Genomic DNA, 21,975 nt, shown 5'->3' with positions numbered 1-21,975 from the left:
ATCAACAGAGTGGCAGGTAAGGAAAGAAGAGGAGTGTGATGTGAAGCAGAAGGGAGTGATTAGTTTGTTTTAAAGTTTTTAGAGAAACAGCGGGGAAACAGGTCCTTCTGTCCACCGAGTCCGCACAGTCCAGCGATTCCCCAAACATTAACACTACCCTACACACACTAAGGACAATTTACATTTATACCAAGCCAATTAACCTACAAACTGTGGGCGGAAATCGAAGATCTCGGAGAAAACCCCACGCAGGTCATGGGGCGAATGTACAAACTCCGTACAGACAACAACCGTAGTCGGGATCGAACCTGGGACCCGGGGCTCTGGCTCTGTAATGCCCCTGTCCCACTTAGGAAACCTGAACGAAAACCTCTGGAGACTTTGCCAAAGGTTTCCCAGGTTTCCGTGCGGTTCCCGGAGGTTGCAGGTGGTTGCCGGAGGTTGCAGGTAGTGGAAGCAGGTAGGGAGACTGACAAAAACCTCCGGGAACCGCACGGAAACCTTGGGTGGGGCGCAAAGTCTCCAGAGGTTTCCGTTCAGGTTTCCTAAGTGGGACAGGGGCATTACAGAGCCAGAGCCGCGGGTCCCGGGTTCGATCCCGACTACGGTGGTTGGTTCAGGTTTCCTAAGTGGGACAGGGGCATAAGGCAGCAACACTACCACTGTGCCACCCTTAGTGATGTGTGGACAGGGACAGGAAAGAGGGAGGATTAAAGGAGTACTCAGTGATTCAGAAATGTGTGTAAGAAGGAGAGGAATGGTGGAAGATAGTTGGAGAAATGTGTGCATGATTGGGTAGAGAGACTGGGGCAAGGGAGGAAAGGGTGGTGGAGTTATTATTTGAAAATTGAAAATTTTATTTTCACACTATGTTACCCAAGTGGAATAAGAAGTGCTGTTCTTCCAGTTTGCATGTTGCATCATTTTGGTAATGGAGGAGGCCAAGGACTGAAAAATTGTGTAACCAGGACAAGGGGTCACAGCTTAAGGATAAGGGGGAAATCCTTTAAAACCGAGATGAGAAGAACTTTTTTCACACAGAAAGTGGTGAATCTCTGGAACTCTCTGCCGCAGAGGGTAGTCGAGGCCAGTTCATTGGCTATATTTAACAGGGAGTTGGATGTGGCCCTTGTAGCTAAGGGGATCAGAGGGTATGGAGAGAAGGCAGGTACAGGATAATGAGTTGGATGATCAGCCATGATCATATTGAATGGCGGTGCAGGCTCGAAGGGCCGAATGGCCTACTCCTCCACCTAATTTCTATGTTTCTATGTTTCTATTGATAAGGGAAGGGGGGTTAAAATGATTGACAATTAGATATTAGATGCAACTGGGCTTGTCAGACAGACATAAACACAGGTTTTTCCACAAGCAGTCGCTCTACTCAATAACCAAAACTCTGTGGCCTTCTTTTGCTCTGGTATTTGATTTTATTCAAATGTTTAAACTATAATGGTTTATTCTTAATGTTTTCATGTTTTATGTTTTATTCTTAATTGTTTACTGTATGCGTGTTGTTACTTGCGAGTGGAGCACCAAGGCAAATTCCTTGTATGTGTACATATTTGGCCAATAAACTTATTAATTCATTCATTCATACATTCAGATACAGCATGTGTTCAACTAAGCGATCATCAAGTCTACACTTGGTCTCGCCAATGTAAAGGAAGCCTCATTGGGAGCACCAAATGCAGTAGACTAAGTTGACACTGTGGAGGAAGTGTTTGGGTTCTTTGGATGAAAGTGAAAGAGGAATTCTAGGGCTACATATTACTGGAATATGCGGTTGCAAGTAAAGTGCCTGAGGGAAGCTATCGTGAAAAGGGATGGGCAAACCAAGGAGTTCTGGAGAGAGTGGTCTCTACGGAATCAGAAAGATGTGGAGCAGGTAACTGGTGGTGAAAATGTCGAAACATTGAAGGTGATGAAAATGTTGGAGAATGATATATTGGATCTGGAGGCTGGTGGGATGAAATGTGAGTTAATAATGTTTATACACGTTGAACCTTAACGGAGAAAAATTACCTCAACGTATGACCGGGAGCATTTTCAAACAAAATGTAATACTGATCTTTAGAAAGTATTAGGGCCAATAACCAAAATCATGCTTGAGGAAGCTGTGAAGAGAATCTTAAAGGAGTTAGGTACTGGAGTGTAGGTTCCAGAAGAGGAATCTTGACAAATAATGGGAAATTGATTAATTTCATGGCTGATAAATAAGCTATAAATGGGGGGAGTGACTAGGTGAATAGATTAGTGGTTTGAAAGGCAGTTGGATGTTAAAGAGATCAGTGGAGAGCAAGAGCAATAATCCCATCCAAAGAAGGGGGAAAGAAAATACTTTAAAAATGTGTTGCTTTTTAAAAAGTAGCTCAGAAATGTTGCTTGAAAGGAATTTGGTACAATTGGGATTGGAAGATCCAGGTTTTTAAAAAAAAAAAGGCCATAGAAATTACCCTGGAATGCAAAGGAATTGTCTGGTCTAAAGGTAAGATAAGTCAGGGGAAAAGTCAATCAATCCATGACTTCAGAATTAAGGGACAGAAGTTTAGGGGTAATATGAGGGGGAACTTCTTTACTCAGAGAGTGGTAGTGGTGTGGAATGAGCTTCCAGTGGAAGTGGTGGAGGCAGGTTCATTGGTATAATTTAAAAATAAATTGGATAGGCATATGGATGAGAAGGGAATGGAGGGTTACGGTATGAGTGCAGGCAGGTGGGACTAAGGGGAAAAAAAGTTGTTCGGCACGGACTTGTAGGGCCGAGATGGCCTGTTTCCGTGCTGTAATTGTTATATGGTTATATGGTTAATGTTAGAGTTGCAAATGCCTGGGGTTAGTGATGAAAATAGGCTTCAAAAAGACACGTATTAGTGTCATGTTTGACTTCAGACTAAAGGTGCGGCGTGGACTCAGGCTCTTCGGCCCATTGAGTCCGTGCCAACCAGCGATCACCCCCATACAGTAGCACTATGCTACACACACACGGGACAATTCATAATTTTACAGCAGCCAATTAACCTACAAACCTGTACGTCCTTGGAGTGTGGGAGGAAACCGGAGCAGCTGGAAAAAGCCCACGCAATCTCAGGGGAAATGTACAAACTTTGTGCAGACAGTACCTGTAGTCAGGATCGAACCCGTGACTCTGGTGCTGTAAGGCAGCAGCTTTACCACTGCACCAGCGCCACCTTCAAATACAAGATCAAGATACAAGATACAAGATACAATTTAATTGTCATTTGGACCCCTTGAGGTCCAAATGAAATGCCGCTTCTGATGAACATTACATTACAAAAAAAAGACCCAAGACACAACATAATCTACATCCACACATGCTGTGATGGAAGGCCAAAAAAAAACTTATATCTCCCCCCCCCCCCCGATGTCAGAGTCAAAGTCAAAGCCCCCGGCTGGCGATGGCGATTGTCCCGCGGCCATTAAAGCCACGCCGGGTGGTGCGAGGTCGCACACGGGGTCTTGATGTTGGAGCCCCGGGGGTGCGCTCGCAGAGTCCCGCGGCCATTCCAAGCCGCGGGGGGCGGTGATGTTAGGCCCCGCTCCAGCTCTTCGACCCCGCAACTCGGGCGGGAGAAGTCGCCGTTGCGGGGGCCCTGAAAAGCGGTCTCCCTCCAGGGACCCGCGGGCTCTCGGTGCCGCCGTCCACAGACCTGCCGTTGGAGCCTCCGACTCTCCGGTAGCAGCAGCAGCAGCAGCAGCAGCAGCAGCGCTCCTCCACCGCTCCACCCGCTCCGGACTCGGCCAGCCCCGCGACGTTGACGGTGAGTCGGCACCTGAGTCCCCGGCTTCTTCTGTTGGAGAGATTTAAAAGTTTCCCCGTTGTGGCCTCAACGACAACTGAGACCCGACGAAAAAAGGTCGGGTCTCCAGTGCAGGGAGAAATTTAAAAGTTTTACCACTGCACCAGTGCCACCTTCGAATAAATTATACTTTAAGAAATTAGAGTTCAAGTAAAAGTTTTTTTTCTTGTAATGATATAAAGATATATAAGAATGTTACTGGATTTAAAATGGTGCAGATTGGGGCCCTTCTCGCCAGAAAAGAGGAGAACATCTAAACATGATTATAAATCTTTACAGCACTCATGTAAACAGAAAAAGGATTTTTATTGTTCCTTTCATTTATTGTATATTAAAGAACAATTTTGTGTTACAACCTTAAACAAACACATGCACTTTCATATCTCTATGTCTGTAAAATGGTTCATTGATATGGCAATAGCAGTCGTCTTGTTTATGAGTCTGGAATAAAGTTGATTAAATGTACGTTAGCTCACAAAATATGAACAAAACAATTCAGGGAAAATGTATTTGCACAATGGAACGAATGGGTAAAGTATGGCAAAGGTCCAGATAGTACTGTTAAATTTAAGGGGAAAAGAAATTGAATGACATGGGGAGCAGAACAGAATGCAATTATCATTGGGAGAATGCACAAATAAGGAGCCTGCTTTTGGGATCAGTGGCGGACTGGCCAGGGTGTCAGCTTGCCCGATGGCAAGTGTGTCCCTGATGAAGTGATAGCAAGTGATGGCAAGTGGGCGCCTGTTAAATGATAGCATTGTAGTTGTGGGTGGGCCCCCTTTGTCTCCTGGCAACCAATATTTTTAGACCCAGTCCGCCACTGCTTGGGATATGCATTCCTTTGTCACATGGCTTCAAATGGACATTGTTGAAAGCACAATTGGAATAAATCACAATAGAATGAAATTTCATTCAGATACAATTTCTATGGACTTTGCTAATATTTTGTACAATTCTGCATTCTTAAGCAATTTTGCATTTTGTGTGCATGGTCTTGTTTGCTGATATTCACAACTTTCCAATAAAGAACCATTGACTTATCAGCCTAGGTATGAGATGCAGTGCCATGCAAACTTGAACTCAGTTAACTAGATAAAGAGTGGACATTGAACCCAATATCCGTCTGTCCTATCAGCCACGCCCAACACTGCCCACAACGGGAAAACCCCTTTGAAGATTCATGTATTTCAATTGTGAATACAGATGAAGTTCACATGCAAGAGGGCCCCAACTATGCCTGTCTTTATTGTTCCAGGGTTCCAGGGCTCCCGCAACGCGACTTCTCCTGCCCGAGTTGCGGGGTCGAAGAACTCCTGGAGCGGGGCCTTACAGCACCGCCCCGCACGGCTTGGAATGGCCGCGGGACTCCAACTTGGAGCGCACGCCGGGGGCTCCAACATCAAGACCCGGTGTGCGATGTTGCACCACCTGGCGTGCTTTAATGGCCGCGGGACAAAAGATTCATGTATTTCAATTGTGAATACGCCGGGGGCAACATAAAGACCGGTGTGCGATTTGCACCACCTGGCGTGGCAGATGAAGGGGGGGGGGGGGGGGAGAGTTAAGTTTTTTTGGCAAGCAAGATGTAAATTATGTTGTTGTCTTGGGTCTATTTGGCCTGCAGAAATGGCATTTCGTTTGGACCTCAAGGGGTCCAAATGACAAATAAATTGAATCTTGAATCTTGAATCTTTATTGTGGTTATACAAACTTGGATTGTTTTCTCTGCAGTATCAGAGGCTGAGGGAAGACCTGATGAAAAACGTAGAGAGGGTAGAGAGCCAGAACCATTTCCCCAGGGTGGAAATGTCAAAGACTGGAGAGCGTGGGTTCAAGGTGAGAGGGGCAGAGTTTAAAGGAGATGTGTGGGGCTAGTATTTTTTTTACACAGACAGTGGTGGTCACCTGATCACGGGTGAACATTAAGAACAACAGAGGAAGATGACTGACTTTGGTGCCTTCCCTCACAGTGGGAAACCTTGATTCAGCTGTGTGGGGATGTTTTATGTTGGACTCTATCATGTGTGTTGTGTTCTTTATTTTATTGTATGGCCATATGGTGAATACACATTGCACTGTGCCAACTGGCACATGTGACAAATAAATGTATCTTCCATCTTAAGTGGTGGGTGCCTGGAACACGTTGCTGGGGGAGGTGGTGGAGGCAGAAACAATTGGGTAAGTTTAAGTGGCTTTTAGATAGGCACATGGAAATGAAGGAATATGGACCACAAGCAAGCGGAAGAGATTAGTTCAACTTGCTTGTGTAGGAAGGAACTGCAGATGCTGGTTTAAACCAAAGATGGATACAAAATGCTGGAGAGTTTTGGTCTCCTAATCTGAGGAAAGGCATTCTTTCCATAGAGGGAGTACAGAGAAGGTTCACCAGACTGATTCCTGGGATGGCAGGACTTTGATATGAAGAAAGACTGGATAGACTCGGCTTGTACTCGCTAGAATTTAGAAGATTGAGGGGGGATCTTATGGAAACTCACAAAATTCTTAAGGGGTTGGACAGGCTAGATGCAGGAAGATTGTTCCCGGTGTTGGGGAAGTCCAGAACAAGGGGTCACAGTTTAAGGATAAGGGGGAAATCTTTTAGGACCGAGATGAGAAGAAAAAAAAACACAGAGAGTGGTGAATCTGTGGAATGCATTTCGTTGTCTCTGTACTGTACACTGACAATGACAATTAAAATTGAATTTGAATCTGAATCTGAATTCTCTGCCACTGAAGGTAGTTGAGGCCAGTTCATTGGCTATATTTAAGAGGGAGTTAGATGCGGCCCTTGTGGCTAAGGGGATCAGAGGGTATGGAGAGAAGGCAGGTACGGGATACTGAGTTGGATGATCAGCCATGATCATATTGAATGGCGGTGCAGGCTCGAAGGGCCTACTCCTGCACCTACTTTCTATGTTTCTATGTTAACTCAGCGGGATAGGGAGCATCTCGGGAGAGAAGGAATAGGTGATGTTTCAAGAGTCTAGACCCGAAATGCCACCCATTCCTTCTCTCCAGAGATGCTGCCTGACCCGCTGAGTTACTGCAGCATTTTGAGTTGAACTTGCTTGCTATCATGTTCGGTGTTGTGGTACAAGGGCTCTGTCCCTCTGCCACACTATTCTTCGTTCTATACAATTCCAGCTCCTACCTGTTATCACTGAAGTCAGGGGCTGAAAATTGGATATTCCTTTTGTTAACCATTAATCAACATGAAACCAACCCACCATTTCTTTAATGCTATCAAAATATTCAGCTCCAAGAACATTTCAATTTAATGGCACTTACTGTTGGATTTGACTGAAAGTTTTTCAAAGTAATGTTGGCAGGTGCTTGCCAAACAGTGCGGTGCAAGGATATATTTGAAAGCAAACATTTACACAGGAGACTATTTCACTGCTTCAGGCAGAATATACAAACCATGTGGAAACGGATCCAGTCATTGTGGTCGTAAGGAAAGGTGCCGGAAAACTCCTGTGTCAGTTGACAGCCATCGATGTGTCTGTGTAGAGTCTTCAGTGACGTCACTACTTCATGCTATAAATGAGGAATGAGACAGAAATTTTAATAAACAGTCGCAGCATGCACCTACAAATAATCCAATGCAAGGTGATGCAGGTTAACTGAGCCATGGCAAACATTATCAACATTTATCAGCATCAGACAAGGACTCTATTCCTTGGAGTGCAGGAGGATGACGGGGAATTTTATAGAGGTGTATAATGTCATGAGAGGAATAGATCGGGCAGACACACAGATTCTTATAGAAACTTACAAAATTCTTAAGGGGTTGGACAGGCTAGATGCAGGAAAATTGTTCCCGATGTTGGGGAAGTCCAGGACAAGGGGACAGCTTAAGGATAAGGGGGAAATCCTTTAAAAACGAGATGAGAAGAACTTTTTTCACACAGAGAGTGGTGACTCTCTGGAACTCTCTGCCACAGAGGGTAGTTGAGGCCAGTTCATTGGCTATATTTAAGAGGGAGTTAGATGTGGCCCTTGTGGCTAAGGGGATCAGGGGGTATGGAGAGAAGGCAGGTACGGGATACTGAGTTGGATGATCAGCCATGATCATATTGAATGGCGGTGCAGGCTCGAAGGGTCGAATGGCCTACTCCTGCACCTAATTTCTATGTTTCTATGTTTCTATTCTCTTGCCCAGAGTAGGGGAATCGAGAACCAGAGGACATAGGTTTAAGGTGAGGGGGGAAAGATTTAATAGGATAACTTTTAATAGGCATAACTTTTTTCACACAAAGGGCGGTAGGTGTATGGAATGAGCTGCCAGGGGAGGTAGTTGAGGCAGCTACTATCGAAACATTTAGACAGGTGCATGGATAGGACGTGTTTAGAGGGATATGGGCCAAACGCTGGCAGGTGGGACTAGTGTAGATGGGACATGTTGGCCAGTGTAAGCAAGGTGGACCAAAAGGCCCATTTCTATACAGTATCACTCTATGACTATTTGCCTGTCTGAAGAACCCTGTACACAAGCTTCTCAGCAAGAGAGCCAAATACATGTGATACCTCCTGTGTCATCCATGTGATTAAAAGCCAGGATTTAGTTGAAATTCACACTGAACAGTGCAACATTGTTTAAATATTAACAGTGCTTTAATTTCATTTTAACATTTAAATCACAATACATTTTCTATGCATGGTTATATTTTCCAAAAAGCGATATCCCTTTCTGTCTCGTAACTCAAACTGAAATTTATTAAGTGTAGATCATTTACTTCACTAGCTAACCAATGTAGTGCTTTATTATCAGAAGCTCCACCAACTGCACTGTTCATATTATTGCAACCCAACTTGTGTTGGCAATCCATGCTGCTATACAGCAGAAGCAACAAGCTGTAGTGTGATATATGTGCTTTTCAATAAATACTGTTGTACCATGTTCGTGAGTATGGCTGGGTCATTCGACATTAAGTACACTGACTGCTATATCAGCTAGAAAGTGGTGTGACAATGATGGACTCGGAATACTGGACCTAATATTAAATATAGGAGTGGGGGCAAGAGGGCAACATTTAAAAACGAACTCAGAGGATGAAGAAATAGCCCCTCAACAAACTGGATACATTGAGCAACTGTGTACTGTGCTCTATTAGAAACAAAGAAAATAGGTGCAGGAGTAGGCCATTCGGCCCTTCGAGTATGCACCTCCATTCAATATAATCATGGCTGATTATCCAACACAATATCTCGTACCTGCCTTCTCTCCATACCCCCTGATCCATTTAGCCACAAGGTCCACATCTAACTCCCTCTTAAATATAGCCAATGAACTGGCCTCAACTACCTTCTGTGGCAGAGATTTCCAGAGAATGGCAGAGAATTGTTCTATGTTGGAAAGCGTTGGTCTTGGCAACTGTATGTATTTACTGTAATTATTTACTGTACGTATTTGCTGTATTTACTGTATGTCATGTTGTTGCTTGCGAGCGGAGCACCAAGGCAAATTCCTTGTATGTGAACATACTTGACCAATAAACTTATTGATTAATTAATTCATTCATTAATTCATTCAGATAGAGCATGTGCTCAATTAAGCGATCATCAAGTCATACTTGGCCAATAAACGTATTCATTCAATCATCATGTTCGGCACAGGCATTGTGTGCTGAAGGACTTGTTCCTGTGCTGTACTGCTCTATCTTCTATAGTGCTGGTCGTGGCTTCATGTTTGGCCCAAAGTTCTGGGCAAAAGGGGGAAATGCTGTACTTTTCTAACTTAATCTTGAAAAATGCACAAGGAAACATTTGTCTGGAGAAAACAATGATGGAGCGAAGGAAACTGGAGGAATTTACAGACCTCGGAATGCTATGGGATTCTTTCATGGGACGTGGCAAGACCAGTACCTAGTCCCCATTGCTAATTTCCCTTGCACTGAGTGGCATGCTAGGTCATTTTAAGAGGTGTGAAGAATCTTGCTAATTGAACTCTCTTTCCCGCAGAGAGTAAAAGGTGCGAGGCTGAACTGGCACACTCAAGGTGGTGGTGAATTTCATCATCTATTTTCAATTTTATTCAGTTGCATCCCTTCATGAATGGAATGTATGTTTTTCAGGATTTCGTCATGAACCTTTGTCGTGGAGACATCACTGCACAAAAAAGCACATTTCTATCAGGACCGTTGATTTAAAGATGTTATGCATTAAAATGTGTTCTCGTGTGTACTGAGATATTTATTTTTTTAATTGCACCTTTCCAAAGGCTCACACCCTTTCTGTTTGTGGTATTGTGGTAACCCACTACTATCAGATCATCTCAGTAAGGGAAGCAGGGCAAGGGTGATCCAGAGTCAAGAGTTGAAGTCTCATCTGCACTTTTTTTTTTTTTTTTTTTTTTAATCAAAAAATGTATTCAATTATTAAAAAATAATATTTACACTACAATAAAACAAGCCAGAACCCACCACCATAAATACAATACAAACATATATCCATAATAAACTATTATACAATTATGATACAATCCTTATTGAGGATACATTCAACACCCTGCGGAGCCCAGCACTCATCTGCACCTTTGGGGTCAAGGAAAGAGCGTTCACATCACGGCCCTGGTTTCACCAATATTTCCACCACCACACACAAGTACAAGACAGACACCATTGTGTGCAGATGCCGACAAGTGTGTTCAGCTCTGGCTGAAACAACCTCTGATTTTGTGTGTGGACTCGATAAGAAGAAGCATCTGCACCTTTGAATATTTGGCAATTTGTTGATGATAATGGAATGCTCGTCTCATGGTGAAGTGAGACGAGGATCACGCTGATCAAACGAGAGTGGCTGAGTTGACGCTATATCTTATTCTTAAAAGCAAAATACACGCCATGGGGGTGGTTTTCCTCTTCCAGTTTACCTTTAGTGGTGTCCCCATCACCTTGTTCATTGTAGACAAAGAAAGCTGGAGTAACTCAGCGGGTCAGTCAGCATATTGTTCAAGAAGGAACTGCAGAAGCTGGAAAATTGAAGGTACACAAAAATGCTGGAGTAACTCAGCGGGTCAGTCAGCATCTATGGAGTGAAGGAAATAGGCAACGTTTCGGGCCAAAACCCTTCTTCAGACAGGTCACCTATTCCTTTTCTCCTAAGATGCTGTCTGACCCGCTGAGTTACTCCAGCTTTTTGAGTCTATCTTCAGTTTAAACCAGCATCTGCAGTTCCTTCCTACACACCTTGTTGATTGAGGTGGGCATCTAGTCTGTCGTGTTTCAGTTGGCACGGCTAAGTCAATGGCTTACCATCTGAATTCACAAGCGATGGTAACATAGCAATGTTCATACGGAGGGAGTGGATTTCACCTGTGCCTATGTATTTTTTTAACATGGGAAAAGCCACTACACACCAGTTACCACACTGCTCAAGGTCATGATCGAGAAGCAAGTAGGTCTAGTATGACTGGATACCAGACTCTGTTGCATAGAAAGTAAAGGGGCTGTCCCACGGGTGACCTAAATGGCGGGTTTAGGAAAGTTTGAAAGAATGTCATGTTGAAGACCTCCTTCGATCATGTAGAAGACCTCCTTCGATCTCCTTTGACTATGTTGAAGACCAGCTTCAACGAGCTACGACTAGCTATGACTAACTTCGGGAGAATTGGACACCAAATAGTGGAGAGTGAAGACGACCTCCTTCGACCTCTCTTCGACTATGATGAAGACTCTGCGACTATCTTCGACTACCTTCGACTACCTTCGATTATCTTCGACTACCCTTGATTACCTACGACTAACATGCCGACCTACTACGACCTACTACGACTAAACCTACGAGTAAAAAATGTATCGATTTTTTTCCATGGCGACCTTTTTTTACTCCCGGGCATTTTTCAACATGTTGAAAAATATGCGTCGACCCAGCTGAGGCCTCGAGTGCACGGGGACCACTCTCGGGCATGAAGGAGAGTTACAAAGACCTCCTACGACCTCGTGTTGACCATGCTGCGAGTATGAGTCGAGGGCAAGCTCGGCAAGAACTCGCGGATTAGGTCGCCCAAGTGGGACAGCCCCTTAACCTCCATACACACTTGGATCCATGCATGCATATCCGTCAACATACACACCCATGCATGCAGACACGCTGCACCCTGGAGCAAAGTCCCAGTCCATTGCTTACGTCTCTCTCCCCCTCCTTCAACTCACCCTCCACTTGATCCCACTTTGCACTCTCTTCACTTGCACACTGATTTACCTGAACAAGTGGATCTCTTTCGGGCCTGAACGTCGATTCTCGTTCCACTAAAACCAAGACTGAATTGATGGAATTTGGCACGGCAATCTGTGGACAATTAGAGACAGAGTCACATATATTATTAGAAGTGAGAAACATTTCAATCCAAAGGTGGAATGTATCACATTGTTTACTTTGTTCAACCTAAACATCACAGAACTTAATGTTCCTTGCTTCACCTGCAGATTGAAGGTGGAAATCTAATGCAGGGAAAAACAAAGCGTTATACTGCCATCTCGTGCTTAAAACATTGAGTTATTAGCAGCATCTCTTCTTCTCAAATTGACTCACCAAGTGCCATGGTGCTTGGACATATCTGAATTCTTTCCCTGGAATCCTGGTTAATCGACCAAGAGAACCAGTGAATCGTTGAAAAGTATAGCATGGAAACAAGCCCTTCGGTCCACCGAGTCCACACAAACCATCGACCTCCCGTGTGAACCTTTATCATCCCCTCCCCCACACAGTCGAGGGCAATTTACAGTGGTCAATGACACTACAACCCCCTTGAATGGTAGGATTCACCACAAAACTCGTGCCACTGGTTGTAAAGCACTCTTGAATTACTTAAAGTTGGGAAAGACGTCAGTTCTCATTAGAACATACAAAATTCCCAAATATTGGAGAAAAGAGAAACCAGCTCATTTCAAGATGAAATGTCTGCAATTCTACTGCACAGTCCAGATATTCAGGTTTTTCATGGTCTTACTAATTACAGATGGGAAAGTCCATTGTCCTAGCATTAAACACAGAGAATTGGAAATTAACATGCTCCCTCCCCCATGTTTATGTCCAGACTCAATGAAGCTTTCCTGGTGGTCAATGTAAATGCGGTTGGGCAGAGCAAAGGGGGTATTTTCATTCCTTACAACATCAATGGGCAACCCAAAGGTTGTTACTGAGGCTTCAGTCTATGTGTAAGCCTGGTGTGCAAGTGCGCTAATATTTCATCACACTCCCCATTAAATGTGTTGCTAGGTGTCCATTCCATTCCAATGAAGGGAAAGCAGGAATCCCAGATAATCTAAGTTGCTTTCAATCACGCTGCAGCATAGAAACACTGCTCCCATTTCAATGTTGGAGAGAGGGGAGATTAAGTCTAGTTTAATTTAGAGATACAGCATGGAAACAGGCCCTTCGGCCCACAGAGTCCGCACTGACCATCGATCATCGCACATTAACACTATCCTACACACACTAGGGACAATTTTACACATACACCAGGCCAATAAACCTACATACCTGTGTGTCTTTGAATTGTGGGAAGAAACCAAAGATCTCTGAGAAAATCAACGGGGTTACAGGGAGAACGTGCAAACTCCGTACAGCAGCACCCATAGTCGGGATCGAACCCTGGTCTCTGGCGCTGTAAGGCAGTAGGTCTACTGCCATCGTGGCCGCCCTGAATCCGGGTTTTCCCCAATTTATGTTATCTAGGTGCCTTTGATCTAATGTTACAATTACTCACAAAGGTATTTAGGCAGTAAAGATCAACCATCATTGATACAGTGCATTCCTTTTTGCAAATCGTTACCAGAATGTAATTCAACATCCGCATAAATTCTTTCAATGTTTTCAACAGAAAGCCTTTTCATAACCATTACTGCACATGTATTGGAGAGCAATAAAATGCTCCAACAATTGTTATCTAAAAACAAGTAGGATTGCCAAAGAAAACAATAACTTCCTGATTTTCTAATATGTAAAAAAAGATATATTGAACATAAGAGGTCCTTCTGCAGTTGTATAGGGCTCTGGTGAGACCACATCTGGAGTATTGTGTGCAGTTTCGGTCTCCTAATTTGAGGAAGGACATCCTTGTGATTGAGGCAGTGCAGTGTAGGTTCACGAGATTGATCCCTGGGATGGCGGGACTGTCATATGAGGAAAGATTGAAAAGACTGGGCTTGTATTCACTTGAATTTAGAAGGATGAGAGGAGATCTTATAGAAACCATATAAAGTTATAAAATGACTGAACAAGCTAGATGCAGGAAAAATGGTCCCAATGTTGGGGGCGTCCAGAACCAGGGGCCACAGTCTCAGAATAAAGGGGAGGCCATTTAAAACTGAGATGAGAAAAAAAAATTCACCCAGAGAGTTATGAATTTGTGCAATTCTCTGCCACAGAGGGCAATGGAGGCCAAGTCACTGGATGAATTTAAAAGAGAGTTAGATAGAGCTCTAGGGGTTAGTGGAATCAATGGACATGGGAGAAGGCAGGCATGGGTTACTGATTGTGGATGATCAGCCATGATCACAATGAAGGTGGCGGTGCTGGTTTGAAGGGCCAAATGGGCCTATTGCACCTATTTTCAATGTTTCTATGTTCCTATGACAGGGTTGGAGAGACATGGACCAAACGCAGGCAGGTGGGCAGTTGGCCGGTGTGGGCAAAATGGGCCGAATGACCTGTTTCCACACTGCATCACTCTATGACTATGGTGAAGTGAGGGTGGGGGAAGGTTGCTTCTGATTTACTATACCATACAAAAATACAACCAAGAAACTGCAGATGATGGAATCTGAAGCAAATCTTGGCTTTGTAGGTTTAATTGGCCTTTGTAGGTTACCTCTTGTGTACAAGAATTAGATGAGCAAGTGCAATAACATAGAACTAATGTGAATGGTGATGCACAAATTTCCTCTACCATCTCACAACCCCCCATCCCCTGTTACTCCCTCCCTCCGGTTTTACATTTCACCCTCTATTAGCAACGTATCACTCCTTTTGTCCCATTTTCACATCTAGTCCTATTCACTTACTCCACCCGATTGCCAGACCAGCTTCCCCCTCACCTGTAGCCTCCCATTATGCCGCCATCGTTCTTTTCCAGCTTTCTCCCACCAGACTCCAATAATCCGAAGAATGGTCTGTCCATTCCCATCAGAGATGCTGCCTGATCTGCTGAGTTCCTCCAGCATTTTGTGTTTTGCAACTCGGAATCAAAGCTGCCCCTTGTCAGTACTACACAAAGCCGCCATTAGAGGGAGCCCCAGTTCCCAGTTTCCGATGAAGGCTGGTGTGTGGCAATAGTGGAAGACAAGGACACAAAGGTTGGTGCGGGGTGGGGAAGGGGAGCTCCAAATGCAGCAACCAAAGTCGGAAGAGGTGAACTTGGACCTCTGTCTCATACAGTTATAGTCATAGAGTGATCCAGTGTGGAAACAGGCCCTTCGGCCCAATTTGCCCACACCCGCCAACAATGTCCCAGCTACACTAGTCCCACCTAAGATAAGATAAGATACATTTATTGTCATTTGGACCCCTTGAGGTCCAAACGAAATGCCGTTTCTGCAGCCATACATACAAACAAATAGACCCAAGACACAACATAATTTACATAAACATCCATCACATCGCTGTGATGGAAGGCCAAATAAACTTATTTCTCCACTGCACTCTTCCCCCCCCCCCGATGTCAGAGTCAAAGTCAAAGCCCCCGGCTGGCGATGGCAATTGTCCCGCGGCCATTAAAGCCACGCCGGGTGGTGCGAGGTCGCACACCGGGTCTTGGTGTTAGAGCCCCCGGTGTGCGCTCGCAGAGTCCCGCGGCCATTCCAAGCCGCGCGGGGCAGTGGTGTCAGGCCCCGCTCCAGGAGCTCTTCGACCCCGCAACTCGGGCGGGGGAAGTCGCCGTTGCGAGAGCACACACACACACCCCAACAAAAAATAACAAAAACTACATTAAAACACAGACAGAAAAATAATAAAACGAGGACAGACTGCAGAGGCCGCTGCTGGCCAGAGCCGCGCCGCCCACCGGAATGGACCTGCCTGCGCTTGGTCCATATCCCTCCAAACTTGTCCTATCCATGTACCTGTCTAACAGTTTCTCAAATGATGGGATAGTCCCAGCCTCAACTACCTCCTCTGGCAGCTTGTTCCATACACCCACCACCCTTTGTGTGAAATAGTTCAACAGAGTTTATTGTCATGTGTCCCAGATAGGACAATGAAATTCTTGCTTTGCTTTAACACACCAGAACATAGTAGGCACAAATACAGAACAGATCAGTGTGTCCATATACCATGAATAAATAAACTGATAAAGTGCAAATAAACAGATAATGGGTTATTAATGTTGCAGGTCTTACCTTCCACCACCTGCAACCTCCAGCAACCACCTACAACCTCCAGCAACCACCTTCAACTAGCATCGCAACCGACTTCGACTAAAAAATTACCGAATTTTAAAACGGCAACCTATTTTTAGTTGCGGCCTGTTTTTAATTTTTATATATTAATCGGCAGAACATCAGATTCAGATTCAGATTCAATTTAATTGTCATTGACAGTACAGAGACAACATAGAAGTAGCGGAGGTGGGGTGCAAAGTCTCCAGTGGTTTCCGTTCAGGTTTCCTAAGTGGGACAGGGGCATAACTGTGAAAATGCACGTAAGTGTTGGTGAGGGTTTGCAGGTTATTTAACAACCATCTTATCCTATAGCATCTTATCCAATGCAAAAGAGCCTGAGGTCGTGACAGGACAATAAGGAGGGGGCTCAACTGAAAAGAATTTGTGGAAACTTTATTTTGCTGAACAAGAGGTTAATGTGTAGAGCAAGCTTGGTTGCAAGGCAGTGGTGAAAGGAAGCAAGCGTAAATGAATCTGACTTGAATTCTGAGGCACATTGTCAGACAATATCAAAGGCTGTGGCTTTTTCTCCACAGCATTTCCAATGACTGACCCTGACTACTGCTCTCCCTTTGTGATTCCTACTGCTCATTAGCTCTTCAACCATGTTTTACATTATGGGCTTCACCCTTCCGTAGTCATCTGTTGCCGGTCCTGCTTTGTTCTGGCCTTTTCTTACCTCCAGTTCCCTCCCCTCTACATTCAGTCTGAAGAAGGGTCCCGACCCGAAACATCACCCATCTTTTTTTCTCCAGAAATGCTGCCTGACCTGCAGAGTTTCTTCAGCACTTTCTTTCTATCTATCTATCTATCTATCTATCTATCTATCTATCTATCTATCTATCTATCTATCTATCTATCTATCTATCTATCTATCTATCTATCTATCTATCTATCTATCCCTCTCTCTCTCTCTCTCTCTCTCTCTCTCTCTCTCTCTCTCTATCTATATCTATCTATCTATCTCTCTATCTATCTATCTATCTATCTATCTATCTATCTATCTATCTATCTATCTCTCTCTATCCATCCATCCATCCATCCCTCTCTATCTATCTCTCTCTCTCTCTCTCTCTCTATCTCTCTCTCTCTATATCTATCTATCTATCTATCTATCTATCTATCTATCTATCTATCTATCTATCTATCTATCTACTAATAACAGCACCAGTTGAGGGGTATAGATCTCACCCATTCCTCTTGGGTCCAAATATTTATCCAGTTAATTCTCTCTTTCCCTGATGTATCACATTATTTTACTCAAAACCTCAGCTCTAAACACTGAACTAAAATCCCATCAGTTACAAGCACATACTGTGGTTGCCATGGGCCTGTTCATTGATGGCTGTCTACAATTCCCATCTATTGCTGACACGTCATTCCCTTGTCACCATCTCTGTCTAACCTTGTTTTCAATCGGCGTCTCATATCATCAATTCCCATAGTTAATTTTGAGCTAATTTAATGTATTCATTGATCTCCCACCACCCTCTGCACTGAATTCCCACTGAAAACTCAACTTCACAAACAGAAACAAACATTGATTAAAATATTCTAGAGGTCCAGCAGCATCTGTGGAGAGAGATACAGAGTTGATGGTTTAGGTCAAGGATTTCTCATCAGGGCAGTGAAAAGTTAGTAATCAAGCACACACACACACAGTTGCTGAGAATGGGGAGGGGTGGAGGTTGGGCAAAGACCAAGCTAGACATAGGGCGGCATACTGGCGCAGCGGTAGAGTTGCTGCCTTACAGCGCCGGAGACCCAGGTTCAATCCTGACTACGGGTGCTGTACGGGAGTTTGTCCGTTCTCCCTGTGACCGGATGGGTTTTCTCCACGTACTCCAGTTTCCACCCATTCTCCAAAGATGTACAGGTTTGTAGGTTGATTGGCTTGGTATAATTGTAAAATTGTCCCTAGTGTGTGTAGATTAGCGTTCGTGTACGAGGTGATCGCTGGTCGGAGAGAACTTGGTGGGCTTAAAGACTTGTTTCCACACTGCATCTCTAAACTAAACTAAACCAAGAAAGGCTGAATGGCATCAGTGGTAGTGGTCCAGACTAACAGGGAGTGTGGTGAGATTCAAGATTCAAGATTCAAGAGATTCAAGAGAGTTTATTGTCATGTGCCTATTATTGTCAAAAGCCTATTTCCTTCGCTCCATAGATGCTGCTGCACCCGCTGAGTTTCTCCAGCAATTGTGTGTACCTTCGATCTTCCAGCATCTGCAGTTCCTTCTTGAACACTTATTGTCATGTGTCCCTGATAGGACAATGAAATTCTTGCTTTGCTTCAGCACAACAGAACATCATAAGCATTGACTACAAAACAGATCAGTGTGTCCATATACCATTATATAAATATGAGGCTTGTAAATCACAACTTGTAATATAAATAGAAGGACAACCACAGGAGAGAAGATAGAAATATTATGCAAAAATTGTAAAACACAAAATACGGCAATATTTTGGGGGGAAAAAATGATTTTTGTTCTGCAGATCCAAATAAAAAGCATTGTTAACAATAAACATAAAACCACAGTTTGACACTAACATCTCACCTGGAGTGCAGTAAAAGCTTTGAAGAGGGTGGGTGCAGGTGGACATCTGCGAGCATCTACTAATATGGTCAGTCCAAGTTCCCGCACATCCTTCCTGCAACAAACAGACTACACGATTAAGAGGTTAAACTAACCATATATTCATAACTTCATAAAGTTCATAGCAAACAGATTTGAGTATAAGAGCAGGAAGGTTCTACTGCAGTTGTACAGGGTCTTGGTGAGACCGCACCTGGAGTATTGCGTACAGTTTTGGTCTCCTAATCTGAAGAAAGACATTCTTGCCATAGAGGGAGTACAGAGAAGGTTCACCAGACTGATTCCTGGGATGACAGGACTTTTATATGAAGAAAGACTGGATAGACTCGGCTTGTACTCGCTGGAATTTAGAAGATTGAGGGGGGATCTTATAGAAACTTACAAAATTCTTAAGGGGTTGGACAGGCTAGATGCAGGAAGATTGTTCCTGATGTTGGGGAAGTCCAGAACAAGGGGTCACAGTTTAAGGATAAGGGGGAAGTCTTTTAAGACCGAGATGATAAAATTGAATAACATAGTAGACGATGGGCCGAATGGCCTTAATTCTGCTTCTATCGGTTACGATCTTATAATCACTTATGGTTTCAGATTTCCACGTACACTTTTATTTTGCTCGTCCCCGCAAGTGTATATTTCAAGATGTTTCTGAGACTCGTGGCTTGTCCACTTTATATTTGAACCATCCCAGTGACATCCCAGATACAAAGTTGGAGCAATGCACAGTCAAGTAACCTTTAGTCATTTCAACTGCATCTCCTCAGACAGTGTTTATGTTGATTGATATCTGGATAATTTACAGGCAATTACGGAAGACCATTTTAATCACCTTCATGTATAAGAAGAAACTGCAGCTAGAAACATAGAAACATAGAGAATAGGTGCAGGAAGAGGCCATTCAGCCCTTCGAGCCAGCACCGCCTTTCATTGGGATCATCGCTGATCGTCCCCAATCAGTAACCCATGCCTGCTTTCTCCCATATCCCTTGATTCCACTAAACCCCTAGAGCTCTATCTAACTCTCTCTTCAATCCATCCAGTTGCTGGTTGAAATCAAAGATAGACACAAAAAGCAAGAGTAACACAACGGGACAGGCAGCATCTCTGGAGAGAAGGAATGGGTGCCCGTCGGGTCAAGAACACAACGGGACAGGCAGCATCTCTGGAGAGAAGGAATGGGTGCCTGTCGGGTCAAGACCCTTCTTCAGACTCTCTCAGAAGGGTCTCGACCTGAAACGTCACCCATTCCTTCTCTCCAGAGATGCTGCCTGTCCCGCTGAGTTGCTCCAGCTTTTTGTGTTAATCACCTTCATTTTATTATTTCCTTATTGGTTTTTATCGGGTGTGGTAGAAATGTCCTTTGGAGTTTCGATCCAAAAAATCCAACACTCTCCCCCCACCCCATCCCTGCTCAACCTGCTGATCCTCCAGCAGATTAAATGTGTAAGAAGGAGCAGCAGATGCTGGTTTAAACCGAAGATAGCCACTAAAAGCTGGAGTAACTCAGCAGGACAGGCAGCATCACTGGAGAGAAGGAATGGCTGATATTTCAGATCGGGACCCAGACTTCAGTCTGAAGAAGGGTCTCGACCCGAAACGTCACCCATTCCTTCTCTCCAGAGATGCTGCCTGTCCAGCTCAGTTACTCCAGCTTTTTGTGCCTATCCTCTAGCAGATTGTTTGTTGCATTTTGCAACACCTACGATCCCCTCAGTCTACACCTTAAATGGTTGTAAAGCAACGTGGATCTGTAAGCTAAAGTCAGCGATGAGAAGACACAAAGCTCCTGCCAAAATGCTTGCACTTCATAGATCTCAGCAAGGTTGTTGCTGCATTTCAGTTTAGGCATGGGATGGCTAATAAAATCAGAGCCAAAGGCAAAACAATCATAAAGAAAGAACTGTGTTGTTTATTCTCTGTTTGGCATAAAGGTCAGTACGATGATGACATCACTTGGAAACTAAAGTAAGGTTGCAGTTGAACCTCCCACAGGATTTCAGTCAAGCTGAACAATATTTTGATATACGGGGTTTTGATTCAGGATCATAATTTACTGAAGCAACAAAGGCCATGAGATTGATTGAAATCACCATGTTGCACCCTCATACTCAGTCCAGCAACCTTGTCATTCATCTATCAAACGCTCTATAATTCAAATCAGTTCTCATTGCATTGTGGAATCATATATTGTGATTTTATTGATTCCCCCATAAGGCTTTATTTTATACAGCCTGAAGGTGCCAAAATATACGGGAAGGGGGGAACGGTGTGTAAGAAATTAACTTAATGGCCATGCTGGCAAAATACATCAAGTAAGCTTAAAGTCCTAGGTATTCAAGTGATTCTCAATTAAGGGTTGTTGGCAGGTCCTGGCAAAGAGAAAGAACTGCAAGGCCTTGACAATATATCTCTACACGCTCAGTAGATGTTCATGCTACTCCTGGCTCACCGAGGCATGGAAAAAGGGTGAAGACTTGCTTTGCTAGGCCCTCTTTAACATCTGACATTTCTCCCTGGCATCTTTATTGATTAATAGTGCCGTCAACTCCCAACAACACCGTTGGGAGCCTGAACTGCATCTTTGAAGTTGGGCTCAGATGGCCTCCCTCGACTCAAATAGAAAGAATAGGAGAATAATATGATGTGTGGACAGATAAGACTCCTAGCCAGGTTTGGCTTTCACCCACCCACGTTCTGCTCCATTGGAGCCAACCAACTATTGTGTACGAGAATTCTTTGTGTGACGGATCCCTTTCAAAGGCAATGTTGGCCACTGTCCAGCATTATGTTGGGGTTTAAGAGTTGGGGGATTGACATTCCCCCACGCCATTGATTCCATCTGCACTTCATGTTACATCGGGAAAGCAACCAACTTAATCAAGAATCATCACTCACACCTCAATTATTTTCTCTTCTCCCTTCTCCCATTGGGCAGTATAAGTAAATAAAATTTAAAACGTACCATCAGATTTTTCAGCACTGGTATCAGATTCCTTATCGGACCACTCAAAAGCTAAGGATGTGTTCCCGATCTCCTAAACGACCTCATGCACTTGGATTTTACTTCGGAGTCACGTGAGTGACTTCGTGAAGAAGCCCGCTCAGGGCGCAGGCGCGGCATTACGCCCAGCAGTGCAACAGCGGCGGCAGCTGGAGTCAGGCTCTCCAGCTGCACTT

The 21,975-nt window shown here is 44.1% G+C and overlaps 1 protein-coding gene across 1 annotated transcript in view; it reads right to left on the bottom strand.

The window, feature by feature from the left end:
* Nucleotides 1-21,975, bottom strand: part of zgc:158766 (uncharacterized protein LOC100009641 homolog) — a gene marked incomplete at its 5' end in the record, with an annotated part of 164,178 nt that overhangs the window by 79,311 nt on the left and 62,892 nt on the right. Inside the window, 3 exon segments of the mRNA XM_055651523.1 lie at nt 7,242-7,358; nt 12,024-12,110; nt 18,763-18,856. Of these exon segments, the coding sequence (XP_055507498.1) occupies nt 7,242-7,358; nt 12,024-12,110; nt 18,763-18,856 (298 nt within the window).

Source organism: Leucoraja erinacea, chromosome 2 (genome assembly GCF_028641065.1).
Source record: "Leucoraja erinacea ecotype New England chromosome 2, Leri_hhj_1, whole genome shotgun sequence".
Lineage (NCBI taxonomy): Eukaryota > Metazoa > Chordata > Chondrichthyes > Rajiformes > Rajidae > Leucoraja > Leucoraja erinaceus.
Note: the sequence above shows the minus strand (reverse complement) of the source record. Positions and strands in the feature narration are given on the sequence as shown.